A 22,787-nucleotide genomic window follows, 5' to 3' on the forward strand; every position below is an offset into this window, starting at 1 on the left:
TGTTTCACAAAGTGAGAGTTGTGTCCTTCTTATTCCCCTCTGTTGCTTTTGGAGTAATTCCTTCGCGCCAGCACAATTACGGTATAACCATGGCAACCAGCGTCTATGCAATGCTGGGGCTGTGTGAGCTATGTTGCCGTAGTAATGGGAGGCCTCTGACAGGCCAGATCTCCTTTCTTCCTTTCTCTCCTTTTCTTGTTGTGTGTGGAAGAAGCAGCTGCCCACAGAGACTAATGAAGTTGGTGTTGGTTGGCTAGTTGGTGTTGATGTTTCCAAATGTGTGTTTCACGCCAGCGGTGATGAAACTTGTGTGCACACATGGCGCACGGTGTGTTTTTTAAGTGTGTAGTGAGCACAATGTGTTCTGTAATGTGATGTTTTGTTTTTTTTTACAGTGTAGGGCATCTTTTTCCGAGCAGGTAGGCGCAGCACCTCCTGTGCGCTGACGTCATGCGTCCTGTGAATCAGTCGGCAGCTTCTCTCTTTGTCTTCGCCTGTTGGATGCGCCTGCCAATTTCTAAAATTATGGTATCTATTTTTGAAGAACAAAAACACCTTTTGTCGCTGATTTACTTTCAGTTTTGTCCCGATCAACAGCTTGGAGTGTTCAAAAAAAAATGTGGCATTTTTATCAGTAAAATCACAAGGGAAAAAAAGTCAAAAATACATCATACGGTTTGAAATGTGTAAAGTAAATGTGTGCGTCACTGAACTCACTGATTCTCTCAGACCCATCAAGCTGTGAAAAGCATAATCTTTCAAATCTGCTCGTATCTCAGAGCTTGGATGTTCCAGGCCTCAAAGATATCCATACTATGATGTTGCCCAGTCTGAGTGCACTCCGGGTGTGATAATAACATGTGAGCTGATATGTTATGAGTGTGCGTGTTTACACTGGTCAGGCCGAGGGCTTTTAAACTGGAGGGCTAAATCTCGACCCCAGATTGAAACCATGGATTATGCAGATTTTGTAGCACAGGCTGTGAGGCAGAGAAGGGTCAATATCAAGTTCATGATGATTTGGCATTTTTCACGAGCTTGTATTTTTCTACATCGTCTTATATTTTTCTGAATCAGTTTCAAGGAGATCCTTGTTTTACTGTGGTTTTTAATGTTCTAATGATTAACAATGGCAGCGGTTTGCATATGATTTGATATGTGAAATCATGTAGTGAAAAGTAATCAGTACAGGGACTCGCTTTATATTCCATATGGCTATATATTTATGAATACATATTGTTAATCCGAATAAGAAAGGTTTTATTCATCCCGCAGCAGAAGGCTTCACTTTATTCACACTGGCAGGGGGTACTCTTTTGGTACTTTTGGTTTCATAGTCATGGTCAAGATCACAGATTATGATTTGCACACAGCTCAGTCATACAAGACATCAACAACTCACATAGTCATCTAAACAGCCCCTCTGATCCTGCACTCTCTCTGCTAATAGGGGATAGAAAGGGGGATAGCAGCTTAACAGGGGAGATGCATTTGACTTACATTACTGTCGCTCCTTCTATAACAGAGATATAACAGTGCAGATGAATAATAAGATAAATATACAATAGATGCTGAGAAATATAAACATAGAAATACACATGTGCTTTAAAAATATGACCTATAACAATGAAATACTTATAGAGGAACAAAAATAAAAATGTACAAAAGTACTTTAAATATAATAAATAATGTATAGATGTGGTGTTTGGGGATTAGGACGCCAGTAATATGATCTTAAACCTCTTAACCAAGAGTCGTAATAGTTGTAAGTAACTGCATTTAATTAACATACAGTTATCTTGAATATTTCATTTAACACTCTTTTTTAGTGTACTGTTAATAATTTGATTGTATCCATCAAATCGTGTGGCGTAACTGCAGAGTTTTAGTGCTTTTCTATAACTAAAATTTGTCTTACGTCATTTTCTAAATTTGTATTAACTAGCAGTGACTTTTTACCTACCTGGCTTTACGATATTTCTACTCACTATTGTTTTTGCCTTTTCTTTGCTTGTTCAACTTGATGTCGCTATAAATGCTGGTCCCCCCTCAATGATCTCTCCAGTACAAGTAAATAAAGGTTATTAAATACAGGAATCACACATACCACTATGAAATATGCTTCTATAGCTCCCTACTAATGAGGAGGTATTTGAAGTAGTAAAGCGGTGGAAAATGTTCTTGATAATCTTTTCTTAGCAGTGTATTATTGATTTCAAATTAAAACATGGCACTCAGTTTCCACAGTCAATCTATACTATCTATAGTGAGATTATTATTATTATTATTATTATTATTATTATTATTATTATTATTATTATTATTATTATTATTATTATTATTATTATTATATTTATCTCATTATTTTTATTTTTGTTCACCTTGAAGTACAATACACTGGTTCAAAAATAATACATTCTCCTCTAGGTGTTATTCCACAGATCTGTGGCAGAACAAGAAAGAAGACAATGGGGGAAGCTGGTGATCCAGTAAAAGGGATACAAGGAGGACAGATGAACAATGTGCTACCTTCTTACTGACACATCTCCTTCCTTCCCCCAAACCTCCTGCTCCTCCTCCTCCTCTCCTCATGAATATCAGGGATTTAATGTGTGCAGGGAAGGCAGAGGGAGGGAGGGAGGAGGCAGGGACAAAGGGAGAAAGGGAGGATAGTGTGGGGAAGAAGGGAAGGGAGGGGTGAGCCGATATCGTCACAGGCCGGGCAGTGCGCAGGCTCTGTGCGAGCTGGGCTGGCTGCCTATTGATTGGAAAACAACGGGCTGTGGGAGGACAGATAAGGGTGGCTGTGGGCTAACGGGTGAGGGAAGGGATACAGACCAAAGCTCACACCACGCTGCCATCTTTACCTCCATGACTCTCGTCTCTGTCTCTCCCTCTGGAATGAATGTAACCGCTGCTGCTCATCGGTGGCTTTCGCAGCGGAGGGAGGCTTAGGTACAGATTCTCCTCGTCTGAGAAGATCCTGCCTGTACACCATAACAACAGCATCACATCGACTGCAGGTAATCTGTCTTCCTCCTCTACCCGTCACCCTGCCGTTGGCTCTTCCAGTCCTGACCCCTCTGAGGTCCTCGCCGTGCATCATCTTCCCTCCATCCCTGCCTTGTAACCATGGTTTCCTCCATCTCTCCTTCCTCTCTGCTCCCTGCTCTTCTCTCCCTCGCCCCACTCTCCTCTTTTTTTTTTTTTTTTTCTCCCTCTGATGAGCTGATGACATGCACTTGCTTGGTTTTCATTTCTGCCACGATTTCTTGAAAACTGAATTCATGCGGGATCTATTTCAGTTATATCAGTGTGGGACAAAATCATAATGATTTGACAGGTATTTTCAGTACAAATATGGCTACAGTACATCCCTGCTTTGGGTCACAAAATAGAATGAAATGCTGTAAAAGATCTGCAGTGGAATTGGGGTTTGATTTGTTGTTCAGTCTTATAGATGTGGACATCCCTCCCATGGTAAAAAAAAAAAAACATTATCAGTTATTTGGCTCCATTGCATTGAATGACCTCTGATGAGCTGTTGTGATTGGCTCCTTTCATACCTGCACTCTCTGAGAGACACACCTGAGACCACCACCACTCTCTGTGTGAAGGTCACATATTAAAAAAAAAAGGGCTGACACACATCCTAAACACACACTATGCAGCCATTCAATACCTGCACATCTGAAACACCTTTGCACCATCCGCTCTGCTGTAAGCCCTCGTGTGGATGCTGTGGCCTCATGCCTCCCATACTTTGTAGAACAAATTTTCCAGAGGTTTCCACATCCGCTGTGCTCAACCAGCCCAGCAGTAAATAAAAGGCCACTGCATGTCTGGAAGGTGCTATTAGGAAATTGAATATGTGATCTTACACCCTGCCAAATTTTCAGTGCATCAGTGCCTCATGCAAAGAGTCCCCGTGGCAAGGTTAGAGTGAGCCACTAATTTCCCTGCCCATGCTTCTTATTTGAGTCGAGCAAACGACCTTAATTGGATCTACTGTCAGACACGAGTTGTCAGTCACTGTCACACAGAGGGGGTGATTCATCCGTGTGCTGCCAGCGCTTATTCAACATGAAGTCCTTTCCCAAGCAATTAGAAATATGTTTTAAGGCAAATATGAAACAGATGAATTCATTCAACAAAACCAAACAGAGCACAAAGCAGTATATTGTACACAGAGTGGAGAGAGCTAGAGAGAAAGCGGAAGAGATCGCGAAAAACAATATCCGGCTGTTGACGGTGCAGCACTTTGCTGAGTGGTGTGATGAGGAGGAAGAGGCTTGCACAAGCTTGTTTTTAAATGGACTCCACTGTACTCACCCACTTACGCCAAGGCCACGGTCCAGCAAGCCACAGCAGATGAAATTTAGGCCTCACTAGTGTAATTACACTGCGTCTGACAATCTGACTAAGGCACAACTTCTCCTAAAAGTCTGACCGCAGCATTACAGTAAGTCTTTTACAGTTTTATATCTGATTCGTATAATTAGATTTCATTTTACAATCACTGACAAAGGCCCTGTGGCACATTATTTTACCCATGCACTGGATGTACGGTCCAAACTCTATTATCATAACAGTCAGCTGCAGATGACCATTAGGATTATTTTATACAGGTACTGTGAGCTTCTTTCTCTTATGTCGGGCATTCCTATAAACACTAATCATAGTTTGATTAACTCTACAAAAATCAATCAAAACCTCTGACAAACAATCATCATTTAGGAAGGTGGTCTTCAAACTTTTGGTGCCCACCTGTATTCATATATCAATGCAAAAAAGCCTCTATAACAAGTGTTACATACTCTCCGTTACCCTCTGTACGTACTCATTTTTGTCTAATAATATTTGATGAACAAGTGTTTTACTCAAGAAATAGTTCAAATGATTCAAGAATTCATTTGAAAATTTGTAAAACTACATAAAAGCAGCACATTTAAAATCACATTTTCCCCATTAACATCCTCCTTCACACAGACTGAAATTTTAAAGGATTAATTTATTTTTTAAATTTTTTTAAAGAATTTGCCTTTGTATCTGGAGGTCACTGTATACAGTATATTGATGTCAATTTAAAACACATTCATTACTGGTTGTATTGTTCTATTTTGCAATAATAATGTGTGGTTGTAACAAAATCCCACAGCACCACCTGGACCTGCCTCATGGTACACCAGTGTGACTCAGTGTACCACTCGAGAACAGCTAATATAGGAGAAGGGCTCTGTGCAAACAGTAAACAGCCTTACCGACAATTTGACACGTATCAACGCTTATCTCTTTCCAAAACATAGTTTATGTTGTTGTTATTGACACTCCCGAACCCTTTCTCTGTACCACTGGACCACGACTCAATGTGGAGACACCAACAACTTAATTTGTGATCAGAGGGGAAGAATATACAGTGCGCATATTTATAATGAACCAGTTGATAGTAGAAGATTGATCAATTAATTTACATCTTAAAAGCATTACCCCAAACTGTCCCTAGTGTTAAATGTTTGTAACAAGTAAAATAAATGCTATATATATTAATTTTATTATTATTATTTTTTTTGCTAGTAATTCATTTTGTCATGGGCCAACATGCTGTATGCAGTGAAGTCCTTAACTGTAGAAAGAGATACAAAGGAGGACCCAGTAGATTTAAATACTTTTTAAGATCTCGGAATGCACACATGTATGAGATCACCTCTTTAAATATATCCATGAGTATATAAACTCATTTGTAACTCCACTGTGGCAAAGAAAAAAAAAAAAAAACCTGCCCACCATTTAATAATTAAAAAGAAGAAACCGAGAGTAATGTCTTTGTAGGTCTTAAAATCTTTCTGTGATATGGAACAAATTGATGGTAAACTGAGCATAATTCCATTGAATTTTGCTTGAATGATTTTGATTGGAACACTTAAATATACCAGATCCTGCTGGCAAAAATAACCCTGAGCAAAAATGAAATTTAAAATGTAGAGCTCCTAGGCCTCCTGATTCCCTGTCTCTCTATAGAGAGCTACATTAAGGTTTCTTGCCTTACAGTATATATTTTAGAGGTAATTTTTAAAAAAAATCTATTCTGAAACCCAAAAGCTCCGTGGTGCTGGGAAAAAATCGACTCTTAGAAGTAATTTTTACAACTTGATAAATATGCTAAGATTTAGATTGGAAGTTGAAACCATCTTGTTTAAATCAGAATCATTCTCAGAGCAGCTTTAAAATGATCTGACATAATTGAGGAATATATATATATATATATATATATATATATATATATATATATATATATATATATATATATATATATATATATATATATATATATATATATATATATATATACATATATATATATATATACAGAAAGCTCTATAATTAATGAATGCTTTACAAATGTTCCTACAATTTCATGTCCCAGAATCTTGGAAACCTCATCAGGTAAATCCCATTAGAGGTACTTAATTAGCTGCGGTTTACCAGTAAAGCCAACTGGTTGGGTTCCCTTTGGGACCTGGTCCCCTTCTGGCACATTTACCTCCATCTCCTCTTTGTCTAGACAACATGGTGCCATTCCACATGAGTTGAGGCAGGCATGATTTAGGAGGTGCCAGATAAGTCCTTCTGGGATATTGGTCAATCTACCAGATGGGGACAGATACAGACTTCTGTGCTTTGTCTGATCTTGTCTTTCGTCTTGACCACATTGTTGCAGCAGTAGCCTTGCCTCATTAAAGAAATGCTGATGAAACTTAAAACATTGTGCTGATTTAGCAAACTCAAAGCATTAAACACTATATCGCAACCACTCTGTTTGTGCAGGGCTAAGAGACCAGCAGACAGGGGACATCATGGAAGCCCCTCTTGTGTGTTTGGATGAGGAGTTTGATGACCTCCGGCCATGCCCCATGGATGAGCTGGACTACCCAGAGCTCAACCACTCCTCTTACTCCACAACCACCACCACCACCACTGTCCCCCTGGCCTCCATCACCCGCGAGGACTTCTCCGAGCTGGAGAACTTCTCTGAGATGATGAGCTTCAAGTCCATGGAGGACCTGGTCAACGAATTCGACGAGAAGCTCAATGTCTGCTTCCACAATTACAACACCAAGACGGAAGGACTGGCGCCCATACGCAACCAGTCACACAGCCAGGAGGAAGAGGAGAGGCTGCAGGACGAAGAGTGAGTGACAGATATAGTTACTGTATGTCATTTGAAAAAAAAAAAAAATCATAGGAAAAGGTTCACTTCCTGGAAATATTCTGGTGCTTTCAGTCACCTTTCTGGAGCCTTGTAGTATGCATTGTCACAAATTGTATGATAGGCTAAGGCAAGAATCTTTAAATAAACTGGTATTATCCACAGAATGTGAGAAACAACACGGTTGATGTTACAGTATGCCAGAGATGTCTATCTATTGTGATCCAGAGCTATCCACAGAAGTTAGAATGCTAACATGCTAGCCGGCTAACTGGCCCCAGCTGGTGACAAAATGCCACCTGGGCCCACAGGTCACTCATAGAAGGTCAAAATTACAATTATATCAATATTAATTAACCAATCATGATAAAACAATTCTTGATCCACTTCTGGCAAACATCTGGGTCCTTTTCTCCAAAGTTGAAGTTTGCCACGAATGTTGGACCAGCTGAGAACTGCACAGGTTCTTCATGATTTCCTAGACATCACTGTCAGGAGTAAAATGACATAGAATGTAATGGTAAAGGTAGATAATGACCTACTTGTTAGTAATGCATGCATATTGTAGAGAGATGCTGATGCAGTTATGGTGACGTGTCTATTTCTAGTGCTTTGCCAGTTTTGTGCATATTTTTGGAACTGCCTACGAATATAGCCACATGTTTACAAAGTACACCTTTAACAGATCTGATATAGTCTGATCTCTCAATTGACATACACAAACTAGCACTTCTCATTAACAACCTAGAGTATGTCACAAGGATGCCAGTACCCGAAATCATTTCAGGCACTCAGTCTTTAGCTAACAGATAACTGAGCTTCTTATGTTTGTTTATTGCATTTTTATTTGAATTCTTTCAGCAAATTCCTACATTTGGTTGCATTTGGGCTCTGTGATGCACTGCTTAGTCATCAAGAACATGATAAAGTGATGCAGAAATCAAATAATAATTAAAAACTCTATAAAATATAATAAAATTCCCTCAGCACATATAAAATGGATGTTTTTTTTCTTCTGTCATGATGCTGCCATTAATGTCATTCATAGCCTGTTCTAAAGTAGCTGAAACAGTGGCTCAGCAGCCCAGCACGTCACACATGACTATAGCCAAAATATTTCCACACATCACACACCACAACATCCCAAACAACCAGTCAATCAGCAGCTTGACCCCACCCTCCCCAGCACCACAGTCAGACTGCATGCTGAATTATTCAATGTGCAGTGTTGTTCCTCTGCTGGTCTCTGTCTCTGCCTCTCCACCAGCTGACTGCCAGACCCTCCTCCCTTTTCTAGGAGGCTCTGAGGCGGAAAACACACACCTCCTCACACTGTGTGGATATGAATCGTGCTAAAAATAGTCCGACTGTAGGTGTGAGAGGAGAGTCTTTGGAGAGGAATCATATGATTTTTCAAACCGCCTTAAATTGCTGTTAAAACGAGTCTGTGGAGCTTTGACTGATTATTGGCCACAGAACACAGGACTGTGGGTGGATGTGAGTTCTGCAGTGATGCACCGATCTGCGTGTTACGACCAGGACGTGAGCCTGATGCCATACGCTGATTTGTTGTGGCACAGATATTGAAACCAGTATAGATATGGTGAGGTCAGATAAACACACTATTCCCCACTTCTTCTGTAGTTTTTGCCTCATTTACAACGTCTCATTGTTCATCCTCCTCCTCATTTCATGCCAATTCTTGCAACAATCCATGCTGTGATTTCAAATCAAGTGACTGGATTCACCTTAGACAGAGAGAACTATTAATAGAAACTGTGACACCGCTCTTTCATAACGCTCAGGATCTTGTGTGGTGTTATGCTGTATAGGACACATATGAAGTGACTCATGTAAAACAGAGGACTCTTACAGAGCCGCAGAAATAATCATGAAGTAGAATTTGCAAAGCTGCAGTTTGGTTCCAAACAGTCTGTCATACATGTTGGTCTTAATCCCTGCAGCTGCCTGATTAAAAAAGGCAGATATGAGTGAGAGTGACAAGCCAGTGCAGAAGTAGAATATTAAACAGAATGATTTCTCTTCAGTGGCCGCGGGCCAATAAACACAGCAGGACAGCTTTGTAACACGGAGTTCCAGTTCCTGCCGGCCAGACGACCAAACCACGTCCTTGTGTTATGCGTGCAGTATGAGCTGTTCGCGTGTTGTGGTTTTCACCGTGGTTATTACAGATCAGATTATATTAATGAGGTGGTTTTTTAGATTACTTAAAGCGCTCACATTCATTTAAAGGGAAAGTTTGACATTTGGGTAAATACACTCATTTAGAGGCGGAGACCAATTTCACTACCATCCTTTACACATTATATACAGCAACAGCCCATTAGCTTAGCTTAAGACTTTAGTTAAGACTTACATTTAGCAGACGCTTTTGTCCAAAGTGGTACGTCATACACTCCATCCATACACTGGTGGCAGAGGCTGCCATGCAGACCAGGGGAATTGAACCTGCAACCTTGCGATAACAAGACCCTGTGCCACAGCCATCCCTACACTTCAGACAGGGAGAAGGAGTTAGCTTCAACTTGTCCAAAGCAAAAAAACAGCCTGTTTAGCAGCAGACCATTATTCCAAGAAGTCAGTCCTGTATATGCACCTGTGAACAACACATTTTCATTTTTACACTCGAGTTTTTGTATGGAGTTGGCTGAACAAGCAAGTGGCAACTAGACATGGTCAGCCGGTCCTGGTTAGCATTTGTTTATACCTTCGGATAGAGCCAAGCTAGCTGTTTCCCACCACTATGCTAAGCAAATCTAAGCTAAGCTAAGATAACTAAGCTAAGCTAAGATATACTAAGCTAATGGAGTGTTGTAAAGATGACATATTTTCGTAGCCTTCCTTGGAAGTTAGCACCGACCTGGTTCCTTTGTTACAAAAACCTATAGGCTTTTTCAACTGGAATTTTGAATTATTGCAGAAAATAAACTCGGTGGCAAACAGAAATGTTTATGATACTTACTTCTGTTGCATGTTTTATTTCAGCAAGATAATCTTACCAAATGAACACCACTTTTAAATACAAAAATATAAATGGATAGAATTATTTGATTGTTCATTCCATCAAATACTGACACTTTGGGTTGTTATTCAACCAGAATTCTAACCCAAAGCGTGGTCATAGACTCATGACTTCGGCATCACCACCGCTAAGCTTCTCACTATACCATGCACACTTGTTCGAACACTGATGTTTGAATAGTTTGCAGGTGAAGCTGATTGTAAAGATGGACCAGTGGGTATACGAGATCCCGTGCTCACAGTCATGTCGTTTAATGTCCCGGACCACCTCTGTCGTCTCACTTAGCCACTTGTTTGCAACCACCTTTTTTAAAAACACATGAAGGCTTGTTAATTCACGCACACTGCTGGATGTCCATTTACATTAACCTCCAGAGTGGTATTTAGCCAGCTGTGATGACCATTATACTGTTAGTATTTTTATTATATTTTTGTTCAAGTTTAAAATCTACATTCACATTTGTAATAATTTGTAATCAGAGGGGGTATTTCTTTACTTTAAAATGTAATGACAGAAGTTTAAAACAGCTGTATGTGTTTGAAAATGTGCGTGTTTATTAGATCTCATTTTTTATACAGAAATCAGTTTTCTGTGGAATCATCATTTGGCACAAAAATGTCTATTGAAAGTCTATTTTATTTTAGTCCCAGTCAATGAAAAACACTTTTTTTTGTCTTGGGGTTAAGTGTATTCAAACTTTGTCCCTGTTTTTGTGCTGGTGCACACAGCCGTGGCATGCAGGCAGGGATGGTGAGGTAAGCCGGACGGCTGAATGGTGTCCACTGTGTGTCGGGTGTGGGCTGTGCCACTGGGAGCAGGGCAGTATGCCTGGGCCAGCCTCTGAGTGGAGGAGGAAAAAAACACAAAGAACACTTCTCTCCCAGTTTGAGGTCATTCTTCCTCAGACGGACGCTTGCTCCGGGGTATAGTCAGGGACCACTGGCACAATGATGTGAGGAGCTTTATCTAAATCTCTGCTAAGGATACCTTTTACTGAGTAGTAAGCTGTGTTTTTTTTTCCTGTTGTGCATTGTTTCTCTGCAGCCTCCAGCTACACATATTGACTACCATTATTGACTTGCCACATTGAAATATTGACTGAGTTGCACGCTGCTGAAGAAAGGGCTGAGTTGATCCCCTTATAACCAGGAAGATAGAATACAACAAACTCTAGTTTAATGCCCTTATATAACTGTCTAACTACACTGTGTGTGGCAACGCCAGCTTAAAATAGTAAACCGCCTCAAGAGTCGGGGCCAAAGTGGTGTTTTTATGCTTGTTTTTGCTATTTTGTTGTGGTCCTTGGCGGTTCACCCTGCTTACATGTGTATGTGTGTGTCTCTGTGTTGTTTTGCAGTGTGTGGGATGCTCTAACGGACAACTACATCACCACCTGGGACGCCCCCGCCTCAGAGGGTCATAACGGCAATCTTTCTGACCAAGAGGTACACATCATTCCACCTCTTTCTGTTCAGATCAGTGTGCTATCATATCTTTTTAACAATGAATAATAAGAAATCTGTCTTTCTTTTTATTTGGAGAGTTTTTTTCTTTTTTTTTTGTCGGGGGGGAAGTAGTTCAGTAGTTTGCTGTCCAAACTATTGTTTTTTTATCTAACGTCCTGCAGTTTGGTATCTAGTGGACGGTATTACAGTGTGCCAACAGTGTTAATCACAAATGAATTACTGATTGTGTGATCTACTGTACTGTTTATTTACCCATTTTATGCTCAAATGAGCACAGTTTTATCAAACCAGCTTCAGAGGTCTGACCCAGAAAACATGCTCGCAACCCGAGAAAATGGCTCACATCACGTCACTTTCTTCCTTGTTTCTTTTTTAGTGATGAGCAGAGATGTGAAGTCTATACTGTATGTGTGTTTCTGCTGGCGACAAATGGTTTTTCAAACTATACTAATGTCTGTCCCACTTGTTAACGGAGAAAATAAGACACTGCTCTTATAGTTTTAAATAACTGTCAGTGGAAGTACACCGTGCGGTCATTTTTCATTTTGACAAGCCAAGCTGAGTAGCTAACTGGTTAATTCTCTCTGAGGCTTAATCCCACGCTGACACTTGAAGACATGCCCGACCAACCCTGACTGGTCTTATGCTCGGCAGAGGTCTTCCTGGCCACCTTTAATTGGCATTCGCGTACAACTGGGCAGCAGACATTTAGCAGTCTAGACCATGTTTTGGCTGGTCAGGGCCAGAACAGACATTTATTCCACCAGAGGGAGAGGGTTGTACATCTTCAGCTGGACTCTGCCCTCAGTCCAGTTGCTGCTATTCTCTCTTATTCTAAAAGGTCGAGTACCAAAACGGGCCACCAGTAAATACTTTTACATATGACAGCTCCTTTTTTCTGTTGCATGAGTGTATACTTTTCATTGTTTCACCTGCCACATTGCCCTTACCTGCCAATTCTACCAGATTCTTTATTATCATTATCGTCCCCTGCTGGTACTGCAACTTCATACACTCGTGTATTTTTCAAACGTGGCCGAGGCAAACACACGTGCTTACATGTGTTGTCCGTGGATTGAGTCATGCCTTTGTGTGAGACTGTGTAATAAGAATCTGCTGCCTTGTTCGTCGCTCCCTGAGATCTGGCAAAGCAGTGCTTGGAGCTAAATGCTAATGCACGCTAACATGATAACCATGTAACATGCAGACTTTTAGCAGGTGTATGGTTTACCATTTTCCCCCATCTCGCTTTAGCATTGTCGCCTGCTAGCATTAACTAATTAGCGCTAACAGCAAAGAACAGAAGAGGCTGATGGGAAGGTTATGCAGGTTTTAGTTCATAGGAGATCACCATTATGATTCATAGTGAATTGTGATGACGACTCACCCTGAGAGGGATGTGAATGTTGATACAAATGTCATGAAAATTAAACTATTGGTTGTGGAGATTTCACAGAAAAAAACTCAAATGTCAGTGATGGCACTGGAGAAAAAGGCGGGCATTTACCGGAATCATGAGGGCACAATTTTTTGTCTATATGAAAGTTGTTATTATCATAACTTCACTATCTGTTTGAAAGTAAAATACTGAAAATAAATAAATGAATAAATAAATAAACAATTACATAAGATATAAACTATTAAAGGATGTTTACAAATGGAATATTAAACTGTTCTTTTCAAGGGATACTAAATAATGTAAAACCTTTAAACATTTAAGCACGGGACTTCACAATTAGTGCAATCCCAGACTGATCTCTCTCTGGCACTGATCCAGTTGCTTAGGAAAAATACTGGGGATTGAGTTTATTATCCTAATCCAAATAGATCTATTCTGCTACCCTTGCCTTCTTTTCTTAGCAAGATATACTGTAGTAGCTATCTGTTTGTTGCTTGGCTCAGTTGTTTCCTCTCGCATTTTGCAGATCCACGAAAAAGAGGAGGAGGAGATGAATGAGAAGAATGACAATGCCAACTGCCTGAACGAAGAGCCTCTTATCACAGCTGATCAGGTGTGTGTGTGTGTCTGTGTTTCAGATCAAACAGCAGTCTGTCTGTTTTTCAGAGTGACTAAAGAAAGCAGGGTGTAGCATAAGAGCCATCTCAGAGTGGCGCCTTTGTCCTTCTCAGCTTTTACTTTCCTCTTTTCGAACTAATGCATGTTTACAGATATTTTGCTTGTAGGAATTACCATACCATCGCCTTGTAATTTTTGGCAAGTAGTGCCTTTTCTATTCAGGCTCTTTCTTCCTCAGCGGTTGGCAGACCACAGACTGCAAGTGAGAGCGTAACGAATGAAAAGGCCCAGACTAAAAATGGGTCAAGGCCTGGCAGTGTCTTCATGAAAAAACAGTGGGGAAACTGTCCTTAAATCATCTAGATCTGGAAAAGGAGGCAGTCAATTGATTTCTGTGGTGATCTGGAGCTTATGTGTTTGGCTCTTGATGACTGGAGACCGAGGCATGTTAAGGGCTTTGTCCATTGTCCATTGTCCTGAATTGACAGGTTGCTGCAATATTGTCAAATCAGGGCCAGTGAGATTTCCAGCTGCTTTTCTGATGCATCTATTGACAAATATGTCATATCATCAGCAAGTTTAAAAAGAGCAGAGGACCAAGCATAGACCCCTGAGGAACCCCAGAGACAGTATTTGCATTGCTTAATGTGGCATAGATACAGTACTGTCCACCAGGGTACAGTAATCTTTACATGGATTAACAGTGTGGTTACATGTGTACGTATCACTTTCAAAGGTCCAACTAAGTGTCTGTGTAGTCCTTTTCTTGTTTCTTTTGTTTATTTTACATACCGTTTTGGGGAAGGCTCAGGTCATATATGACAGCGTGGAGAGCTGGACCATTCTCATATTGTGCTGTTACAAGAGTTTCGACAGGCATCTGCCTAAATTCAATTCTGCTGCTGTTGTACATCGCTGAAGACCGTGTGGACATCAATAATGGATTAGAGTATGATACGTACACTTATAAAAGAGGCTGTTGGCGTTTTAGTGGCCACACTCTACTGACAAATGGACGGTTATGGTTGTGCGTTTACTTACGCCTGTTTCCTGATCTCTTTCCCGTCCATCCACTCATTTCCTTATATCCCTCCATCTATGTAACCGTCTTACTCGCTCCTTTTTTTTCTCTCGTCAAGGTCATTGAGGAGATAGTTGAGATGATGGAGAACTCTCCAGATCCTGGGGAAACTGAGGAAGAGGACGAAGAGGAGAGCAGTCCCTGCTCATCCAGGAATAACCCCTCCTTGCTTGAGGAGATCAGGCAGCTGTCACAGGCCTCCAACAACAACTGCTCTTATGAAGGTAAAATAATTCAAGTTACTTTTTTAAAAAAAATTAATGCAGCTTCATATTCGACACACTGGGAGCAGTTGTAGTTGGAATATCACAGCTGACCTGCAATGTGAACAGGATACATTCCCATCAAAAAAATGTTCCTTGCAGACTTGTTCATGTAAAAAAAAAAAAAAACATTTCTGGCCGAAGTTAGGTTACAGTTAGTATTTTTCCTTGAAGCATGACACTGAGCATCATAAAATAACAAAGGTGAGAGCCTCCATCATCTCTATTTATATTAGATCCAACCAGAACCCAAGTCATGATGAGTGCGAGGACACCATGGTAAGGGACATATCCATCTGTTGTGCAAGGTTTTTACTCTCATATTCAGTCTTATTTTTGTTTCATCACCTAAGTATGCAGGGATGACAATCTTGTCAGTGATTCTCCGCCTCCAGTTGGTCATGAGATGAATCCAAGTGGTCGTGAGATGATTGTTTGTACTAGTGTCAATGGTTCCTGGTCATGGGAGCAACCTGCCCTTGGATGTTTCCCTGCTCCAACACACCTGAATCAAAAAATGAGCTCATCATCCAGCTCTGCTGAAGCCTGATAATGACCCATTTGTTTGAATTGGGTGTGTTGTGGCAGGGTCTTATTATGGCTCTCTTTTTCTCTTATATTTGCCTTTTCCAAATGAAACACTGCATACCGTCACCTCATCATGCCTATAAGCTATTCAAACAAATCTGTCTGTAAATATTAGCTCCACTGATGTTGCAGTACTTATATTCACACAGTTGGTGTACTTGCTGCATGTTTGAGCATTCTGTCTGAATCCCTGTGTATGAAACAATACTTTTGCTCAAAACAAAACCCAACTGTCCCTTCCCCCCCCTTCATCTGCTCGGCAGGCCTGAGCCTGATGCCCAGCTCAGCGCTTGTTGAACTGCTGCACCGGGTGGAGGCGGCCATCCGCGAGTACTCAGAGGAGCTGGTCAACCAGCTGGCTCGGCGTGAAGAGCTGGAGTTTGAGAAAGAGGTGAAGAACACGTTCATCACGGCCCTGATGGAGGTGCAGAACAGGCAGAAGGAGCAACGAGACAGCAGCAAACGCCGGCGCCGGGACAAGGCCCTGAGCCTGCAGGGGGGAGGGATTCCAACTGTGAATGCAGGGAATACAGGCCCCACGGAGAAGACCGGGACCATGCCTGTCAAGGTAAGAAGCGGAAGGGGTGGAGGGGCACTCTTGAATGCACCTTTTAATTATTTACATCACATGAGTGTGCCGTAAATCAGCCCTCTTCACACAAGAGTTCTTAGATCTTGTGCTTTCATCAGAGTTACAGTAATCATGCCACAATGCCACAAGATTTACTGGGAAAATGGCTTTGTGCAAATGTGTGCTACAGCCACAGTGTGCATGTATTCAGCACCTGATTTATGGAGACAGCAGCTCATTACACAGTCAGCTCCTTAACTGATCCTGGTACTGCCCTCCAGACACATTCTGTCAGTGAAGCAGGACTCATAGGCACAGGTCACAGGTGGGATTTCTATGCGATCGCGCAGCCCAGAAAAGAAATACAAAGAAATAAGACGTCTTGGTCACAGCATTTTTTCTTTGGCCAACTCTCTTGTGAAAAATGGTTACGCTCATTAATTGTTAATGCATTGGGAGGAAATGCACACACTTGTGGTAAGCAAAAAGATAAAATATACTCAAGATACACACAGCAACACAACCAGAGTTGAGAGAGAGAGACATGGATGGAGCAGGTGGAGGTGGTGGTGATATGGATGTTGCAGAGTTAAATTGCAGCCTGTAAGTGATTTTACAGTTCATTAATGGTCAAGTTGAAATCCAAGTTCGATGAGCACAAACCAGAACATTCATCCGCTATTTGTTTTCGTTATCCCATATTGTGTTCATTAACAGAGGACTACATCCTCCTCATTTTGCTCCTGCTTTTGCATCAGTTTTTAGTTACCTGTGAGCCTACGTTACATGCACACGTTTCTTCCCCTGCAACACTCCTTGTGGCTCCATTAAATCCCATCCGTACTGTGTTCATGCCTTCTTGACAGAGCGAAAAGGGAAAACTGACTGTCAAATAGCGCTTGATCTAAGTCAATCCAACAGAATAATCGACCTCTCTTAACATGTGTGTGATCCCTCCTAAAATGTATTGGCAATAAGAAGAGATACACCTTGCAATCACTGACAAATGATACCCAATCTGCGAGCTCCAACCTGCTGTGTGTTCTCTGTAAATCCAGCAGGGGGCAGACTGAGGCTGTGTGAGGGGCAGGGCCAAAGACAATTAAAGGGGCACCAGCTGCATGCGATGGGCCAGAGAGTTGATGCTGAAACATTCCAAAATCCTGGTTAAGATTAAGATTACTTATTGATTAAAATAATGTCTCATTATGTTTCTCAGTATTGTGGTATATTATATTATTAATAGGCCGACTCAATTTTTTCAACCAGTGATGGAATGTTATCAACAACAATTTACTCAAGTACTATACTCATATACAAGTGTGAAGTACTTTGCTTCAGTATTTCCATTTCCTGCTACTTAATACTTCCACTTCACTTCATGTATTTGATAATTTTAGTAACCAGTTACTTTGCAAATTCATTTTACAGTGCTGATCAACTGTTACTCGAGGCAGCGGATAGTGTTGGGGACGCGAGAGTAGTGCTCACTAACAGAGAAAGGACACTTCATCAGAGCCTGCATTTTCAGTGCTGCGTTTTTAAAAAGTACTTATTCTTTTGGCAATCCAACACAAATTCTGATACAGAGTATCAGCCCTAATAATCAGCTCGACTGACAAGCAGTGCACGCCTATACTGCATCACGTTTTCTTGCACACTGAGCCACTGAGAGGGTCCTTCATCAAGTTTTTTCTCCACCCTAGAGACATCTTTCCACCGTAGTCCACCAAAGCCTTGGTAGATCTGGCAATAATTTCCCATAAATGTGCAATTTTCATGTTTAATCCTTCCAATGTAAATGAGAGAAAGGTGAAACCACATTTCCTGACAGCCCTCCCTCTCCCCTCCTTATGACTGTTAGCATAATGGATCTCAGGTCCATTAGCCTCGAATGTGTCTTCCAGGAAAGATCCTAAAGTGGAAGTGACCCATCATCTTCGTACAATAACAGCCCAGTCCAGTTTGCTCCTGTACAGAAGCAGAGGAATAACTTAATGGATTTCCCCTCCATACAAGACAGTAGCAGTGTTTTTATCTGGCGACTGAGGCTGAGCTGGTGAAGCAGAATGAATGTACGGATGGCCTCATCATACAGATGCCATATAAACGAACTGGTTTGTATAAGGTCTGAAGCTCTTGATTGTGCTTGGACAGCAATGACACTTCATCAGATTTCAGACAATCCTGCAGTTTGATCAAGGAACCGATGACTTCGAGCTTGGTATATCTAATAATGCTCTATTTGTGTGTCTGTGTGTGTGTGTGTGTGTGTGTGTGTGTGTGTGTGCCTCCTGGTTGTGACCTGCAGCGTTTCAGCATGGAGGGTCTCTCTAACATCCTGCAGACAGGCATCAGACAGACATTTGGGAGCACAGGGAGTGACAAACAGGTGAGTTCAGGTCAAAAACGGTTCAAGAGTGACACAGCTCTTCACATGATGAGACAGACATCCAACAGCAATCTAATATGATAAAAAAAGGTATTCAACTCAATTAGGTTTTTTTTTTTTTTCATCATAAACGTATATCTGTGTATAGCTACATTTATCATATCGACATCTCAACGTGATTTTTTACTATGACGGACATGACTCATGACAGGTGCTTGTGCTGCTGTGGCAACACTAATTGGATGAAGCGAGGTTACTACTCTCGATGCTTTGTCATGTGTGCTACAGCTGTGGACACAAGTGATTTACAGCCTACGTCAGCTGTGCGGCGGCGGTGGCGGCCCAGGCCGTGGGCCCTTTCTGGCCACGGGCCCCGGTGCACTGCTTATATTTATACCAGTGCCTCAGCTGAGGTCATACAGAGATGATCAGCCTGCTGTGTGTAATTTGATCTCTGTTGATAGTGTAAGCAATATGCGATGGTACACTGCAAGAAGTGTCCATGCTTTTTGTCCGTATAGATTACAGGCACACCAACGATTAAGGTTAACTTTTAAATGAATCAGCATTCTGCTCTTCCCCGCTGATCACTGTTGAACATGTTTATAGGTCTGTTTTGCTACAGGTTTTGCAGGGATTACTGGATGTAAACAAACCTTTGAGAAAGCATTTAGTTAGTCTGAGTAATCAAGGATCTGGCAAGGAGCGTCGGAACGATAGATTCTAATACTGTATTTTGCATTCTGGTGTCGGAGTTACCCTTGCATTTACATTTCGATCACAGACTGTACCTTTAACCGTTCAGTCGGCACTGGAGACTTAAAGAGACAGTTCACCAAAAACTGAAGATTCAGTCTTTGTCTACACACCTGTGTTCTGATGGAAAGCCGGGTGAAGTTTTGTAGTCCACAAAACATTTATTGAGCTTCGCAGAAAAACGGCATTGCGGCATTCTCCTTAAAAGCCGAAGTAGCTGTGCACTGTTTTAGATCTTTTTTAAGGCATAAAAGAAAGCATAAAATGGCTCCATAAATCTTATCAGGCATCCAAGTATCAGGAAAGCCCAGAGATCCAAATTTGGCTTGAAAAGTTGCTGTTTACACCATTGATGTGGTTATGAAACATCACCTGACTTTCCATCAGCACAAGGGTGAGAATGATATGATAACGACTTCATTTTCAGTTTGGGCTGAACTGTTCCTTTTATATGTTTGCAGCGTACAGAATGACAGTCACTAACTTTTGAAGGAATTATTCAACATTTTGGGAAAAACACTTGATCCCTTTGGATTTCTATGACTAATCTCGGAAAAGAAACGTTAACAGACAGAGTGGTTAGCCTGTTTCAAGTCTTAAAGCTGAACTGAACTAACCATCCTCTTGCTCTGACTTCATATTTAACAGACAGATGTGAGAGGGATATCAAAGCGAATGAACATGTTTCCCAAAACGTCTAACTACCACTTTGTATTCACTTAGATCATGTGCTATGTCAATGAAAGAAAGCTTCGAGCACATAACCTGTCTGACCAATACATCTTAGCTCGACTGCTGAATATCCCAGTATGGCACTGACCCCTCTGAATCTCAACTCTCTTCTCAGTATCTAAACACAGTTATTCCGTATGAGAAGAAAGGCACCCCTCCATCTGTTGAAGACCTGCAGATGCTCACAAAAAGTAAGTCTCCAGCCCTGAACACGTGGAACGAAATTCAAAGCGTATTCAACAAGCTGATTGACTTTACTTCTTCCCCCCAGTTCTCTATGCCATGAAGGAGGACAGTGAGAAGGTGCCTACACTGCTAACTGACTACATACTGAAAGGTAAACACAAAAAGTTTGAGTGTTCCTACAAAGTGATTGTTGAAGAAAAAAATCAGCTCATTATAAGGTTTCCCTGACTTGTTGACGTGTGTAGCCTGCCACACTGTACAGGACAACACAATCACAACAGTGAGGATTACAGTGTGATCCTCCGATTGGAATATTATCTAGTAAATTCAGTTACTGCAAAATTGAACTTCCTCATTTTGCCACGAAGATCACTGGACAGAAGTAACTATATTATCCTAACGTGATTATCTGCTGTTTTCCCCCCCTCTAGTCCTGTGTCCTACCTAAAGCACCGCCCGGCCAGGGGCCGCAGTGTAACGGAGAATTCTTCCCCCGAGGGCTTTTCCAACCCTCCCCGCCTCTGGCCCAAGCTGCATGACCCCCCCCCTTACCATTATCAACCATGGATCCTCACCATCGACATTATTGTATTCACCTCGACTATGACAACTGCCTTTCGCTGAGCTCACCGTCTCCCATCCTGCACATTAAGCTCGGGCCACACCCAAAATGGCCGCCGTCTGAATAGTTAAGTGGGAAGCCAATCCCACTTGAAAAGGACTTCACTAATGGAGCATGACATGCTATTAACTATCACAACACCACTATGATACAGGGATACAGTGTCACCATTGCTTTGGTTTCCTTCATTTTTTTTACTTTATAGTTTTTTGTTTGTTTGTTTTTTTTACTTTTCTTAGTTTTCCTCTAACAGAATTTCAATGTTGCCAAGTTTTGACACTTATAACATAAACTGACCTTTTAACCACTGAGTTCTGTTGACTGTCTTATCCATTGATTCATAAGGACTACACTGTAAATTAAATGATATGCCATACTGTATCCACACATGAGCATCTCCCTGTATAGTTTCAGATGAAACCGGTGGTTCATTTGAATACAAAAGCCATGCACCTTTTTCTGCCAACTTAGTACTGTAGCTCCATGCGAATGAGAAGAAACACACAACTATTACGGGTGCAGTGCAGTGCATTACAGAGCTTTGTTTTTCTTCTTCTTTTTGCTCCCCCATCTGGACATCCAGTGCTCTTCTGACTTTTTTGAAATTCATTTTTTCGTTTCTATTCAAATATTTGATATGAACTCTGTTGCCGATTTTCTACTTTTATTTACTGTGTCATCAGAGCGACAGGCTTTCGTGCGTTCCACCCCGTTCAACCACATGGAGGTGTATCACTGAGTTTTCCTTGGATATATCAGGCCCTGATGAGATGAGCTCATTTCAATAAAGGTGTGCATATTTGCATATTAGCAGACTTATGACTTCCTTTGCGCCATGTAGGTGAATGTTACATTGCTAATCGCAAATTCTAATAAACATTCTACCCTTGCGGTGTGTGCATGTGCTTCTTTATGTCTGTGTTTTAGCAGGTAACATGATGAGGTTTTTTTTTGGGGGGGGGGGGGGACACACAATATTTTACTTGATTCTTTGGATGATTTATGTTATCTGATAAATTATTTAAAAATAAATATATTAAATGCTGCTGTCCCAGGGCAAAAAAGGGCCAAATGAGTATAGAAACACAAAGAAAAGGATTACTGTCCAACAATTCTTAGGTGAACACAACCAACATACATTTATATTTTTCCCCTAAAATAGTGACCGTTTTCCATCTCATTTTATCATATACGTTTAATGTAAATCGTCACATTTTAATGCAAAGCTTTTCTATCATGTTGAATCAATGTAAATAAATAAAGTAACTTAATAAAATCAATGGTTTACTTCTACATAAACATATGAGGCATATATTATTAAAGTATTATACACAAAAAACAATTTGTTACAAAAGAGTTTGTCCATCTCCTGTAATAAATGACACATCTACTCATCTACACATCTAAAACGTTGCATTTAACGTGGCACTTTACATTGGCTGAAAGGTGGAAAATCAACACGGCAGTAAAAAAGTATATACATTTTTTTTCTTTTTTAATTCTATGATTTTTGAGTCTTGTGAAACAGAGATGAACACCACACTTTTCCACTCTATCGGATTCAAGTTTAGACCCTGTAACATCCATTTATCCATTACTGTCAGTGAGTATTAGTAGACAATAAAAACACTGACCAGGGTCATCATTTGACATCATGACTGTAATACATAACACAATATTGAGCATAACTGGACAACCTGAGGCAACAAATAGAAAACCACAGGACAGTTTAGGAACACATCTAAAAATAAAAATGGAGCGATTCAAGCATGAGCTGGCACTTTATTTCCCCAACAACTTATCTTAACCACAAGGTCTTCCTTTGTGTGATTTATTTTACCCTTTACTGCTACTTCTCTGTGG

General features: G+C 40.9%; 1 protein-coding gene across 3 annotated transcripts; it reads left to right on the top strand.

The window, feature by feature from the left end:
- The first annotated feature begins 160 nt into the window (after positions 1-160).
- On the top strand, positions 161-21,813 carry fez1 (fasciculation and elongation protein zeta 1 (zygin I)). Of its 3 annotated transcripts, none has more exons than XM_037118446.1 (12): positions 161-278; positions 396-528; positions 2,941-3,023; positions 6,826-7,189; positions 11,608-11,695; positions 13,642-13,728; positions 14,873-15,038; positions 15,929-16,233; positions 18,548-18,628; positions 20,232-20,307; positions 20,388-20,453; positions 20,734-21,813. In XM_037118446.1, exons 4-12 carry the CDS (start codon positions 6,855-6,857, stop codon positions 20,748-20,750), a joined length of 1,221 nt encoding a protein of 406 aa, XP_036974341.1. In that variant the 5' UTR covers positions 161-278; positions 396-528; positions 2,941-3,023; positions 6,826-6,854; the 3' UTR covers positions 20,751-21,813. The 3 variants fall into 3 exon arrangements, with proteins under 3 accessions (XP_036974341.1, XP_036974340.1, XP_036974339.1); XM_037118445.1 differs by having other exon boundaries at positions 214-238; positions 396-419; XM_037118444.1 differs by lacking the exons at positions 161-278; positions 396-528 and adding an exon at positions 285-328.
- The last annotated feature ends 974 nt before the right edge of the window (positions 21,814-22,787 follow it).

Source organism: Acanthopagrus latus, chromosome 13 (genome assembly GCF_904848185.1).
Source record: "Acanthopagrus latus isolate v.2019 chromosome 13, fAcaLat1.1, whole genome shotgun sequence".
Classification (NCBI taxonomy): Eukaryota; Metazoa; Chordata; class Actinopteri; order Spariformes; family Sparidae; genus Acanthopagrus; species Acanthopagrus latus.

Bases quoted from the DNA above. Each gene is read 5' to 3' on its own strand.
- fez1 (XM_037118445.1), top strand. The intron at 16,234-18,547 runs GTAAGAAGCGGA...TGTGACCTGCAG, and splicing joins CCGGGACCATGCCTGTCAAG to CGTTTCAGCATGGAGGGTCT. The intron at 20,308-20,387 runs GTAAGTCTCCAG...TCTTCCCCCCAG, and splicing joins CCTGCAGATGCTCACAAAAA to TTCTCTATGCCATGAAGGAG.